Genomic DNA, 2,287 nt, shown 5'->3' with positions numbered 1-2,287 from the left:
TTTATCCAACTATAAATAAATACGTTGCTAAATAAAACTTTTACACTTAACGATATCTCTAGGAACTCTAAATATTTAATAATAAACGTACAATTTACGTTGTTTTGTGGTGTCGATTATCAGCAATGCGTAAAAATATGATAAGTATACAGCTGTTTAATTAAAGTCGTTGCTTGCAGTTTACAAATCGTTAACAATTTATTACGACGTGTGTTTATCTTAGTTTTGATTAGTGATCATAATGAGAACGTTATTTAATAAAATAGGTGAAGATTGTGTTACATAAATATTGTTCTGATTACTTTAATTTTTTTAAGAATTAATTTAAGAACTGCAATGTTTAATACACAGCTGCAGATCATCCATGAATAGTTTATATTACGTCGCGAAAATATTTAGCAATTAATTAAGTATAAATAAACAATTGAGCAAGTTAATAACAAATTCCAATATATTGTAACGCCTCGGCTTTATCACGTGGGATTGTAGACTTTTTGTCTAATAGATTTACAAAAAAATCCATAACGAAGAAGTCTTTGTCTCAAAATAATGTACGTGGTATCGCTCATGCACATTAGCGCTATAATTCCTCCATTAGATTAAGCTACTTACATCCGCTACGCATGACTGAAATCCTTTCCATTAAGGGATATTTATGTCTGCTAAACAATTTTTAAACAAGGACGAAAATACAATAAACTACTTCAGTAATAAAATATAATTCCTTTTTAACAAACCACACAACAATGGTTTAATATCTTAATTATAACTTAACAATTAATCTGTCTCTTAAAACATAAAAAAAATTAAGCAGCTACTTCCACCATTTCTTTCTTCTTAGATCTTTTCTTCTTAATCCCAATTTTTGTCATAACTTTTTGTACAACCCCAACCTTCTTCTTCGGTATACTTCCAGACGTTTCAGGTTTCTTAATTGTTTGTAATATTTCAACATTGTCATGTTTAGGAAAACTCTGTATTGCAGATACACCACCATTAATTGACGCGGTCGATTTAAATGAAGAATTTGAAGTATCAATGCTAAAATAATAATAAAAATGAAAACACGAATTTAAAATTATAAAACCGCATTTACCACTTAGCTTTTTGGAGAGAATATTGCAATTTTTCGTAAAAGTTACCTGGCCAAGCAGACTTGTATGATAATTTATGAATGGGTTGTAATTCAATTGGTATATCACAGATTTTATAAACTATAGGGATGATTTTTCTCATACTGTTATCTTAAAAAATTAAAAAAGAATAAAACAAATTAATTTCTTGTTTAATTTAAATCTTTACCTACACCTAAAGATTGAGCAAAACTAAGAAAGTATTTATTAACACTACTTTCTATGAAAGCGGGGGACAAAATGGTGAGTAGTTTTTGACATCTACTCGCAATTATTCGCATTGTTGCATTTTTCTCCATTATACCAACAATGAGATCACGTTCGGGCACAAATATATTCATTTTAAACTTATTTTCTAAATGACTAACTATTTCGTATGCAAAATCAACATCTTCAGGAGCATATAAAATAGACGCATGATATATTATTGGTTGTAAACCCCGTCGGTGGTATTCATAATCCTTTATTGTTATAAAAAGTGATGTATCTATGTTGTTAGACCCGGCCTTATTGCTGTTTTCATACAAAGCTATGTCACTAACTAAAAATAAAATTTTGATATGAAAATATCATATTATGGTATTGAATTCCTACTTATTATATCAAAAATATCGGCGATTATATCAAATCGATCCATTTTTTGAAGACAACACAGTAATTTCGCGATTATACTATCTTCGCAACTTTCCCATTTTTGTAATATATTATTTGTTGGGTCACTGCTTATACGAAATAATGATATTTCTTCACTGCTATATCCTAATAAATCTGCCAAACCATACCAATCCCTAATCAAAAGACGAAATTATAATTTATTTCGAAATTTAGTGAGTCATTATTGAAGTTACCTTTGTAAATTTTCTTTTGTAGGTATACATTTAGGTGGATTTAATAAAGTCGATAATATTGTTCTTGCAGTTGCGCTTAATATACTAATTGACACGTTAAATTTTTCATTCGTTGTGGAATCGCTCATTTTAAATATTTATTATAATATTTGTAAAATTATAAGAACACATAACCTAATATGTGTTGACATTTCAGGTGATTTCATCGCAATTTTTAAGCGCCATCTTTTGATTATTAATTAAATTATTAAAATAAATCTTATAATTAAGTCGTTAATATTAATTAATTTTAAATATGTATTAAAT

At 27.9% G+C, this 2,287-nt stretch overlaps 1 protein-coding gene across 1 annotated transcript; it reads right to left on the bottom strand.

Moving 5' to 3' along the window:
• Positions 1-700: 700 nt before the first annotated feature.
• On the bottom strand, positions 701-2,192 carry LOC111415135 (myeloid differentiation primary response protein MyD88). The gene is made up of 5 exons (XM_023046672.2): positions 1,982-2,192; positions 1,728-1,921; positions 1,303-1,674; positions 1,097-1,244; positions 701-1,041 (listed from the first exon to the last, which is right to left on the bottom strand). The coding sequence occupies exons 1-5, from the start codon at positions 2,107-2,109 to the stop codon at positions 807-809; spliced, it is 1,077 nt and encodes a 358-aa protein (XP_022902440.2). The 5' UTR covers positions 2,110-2,192; the 3' UTR covers positions 701-806.
• Between the last annotated feature and the right edge of the window lie 95 nt (positions 2,193-2,287).

The sequence above is a fragment of the Onthophagus taurus genome, chromosome 2 (assembly GCF_036711975.1).
Source record: "Onthophagus taurus isolate NC chromosome 2, IU_Otau_3.0, whole genome shotgun sequence".
Lineage (NCBI taxonomy): Eukaryota > Metazoa > Arthropoda > Insecta > Coleoptera > Scarabaeidae > Onthophagus > Onthophagus taurus.
Note: the sequence above shows the minus strand (reverse complement) of the source record. Positions and strands in the feature narration are given on the sequence as shown.

Excerpts from the sequence above, each read along its gene's own strand:
- LOC111415135 (XM_023046672.2), bottom strand. The coding sequence starts at position 2,109 with ATGAGCGATTCCACAACGAATGAAAAATTTAACGTGTCAATTAGTATA. Across the intron at positions 1,675-1,727 it reads CGATATTTTTGATATAATAA|TTAGTGACATAGCTTTGTAT; the intron begins GTAGGAATTCAA and ends TTTTATTTTTAG. Across the intron at positions 1,042-1,096 it reads TCTCTCCAAAAAGCTAAGTG|CATTGATACTTCAAATTCTT; the intron begins GTAAATGCGGTT and ends TTATTATTTTAG.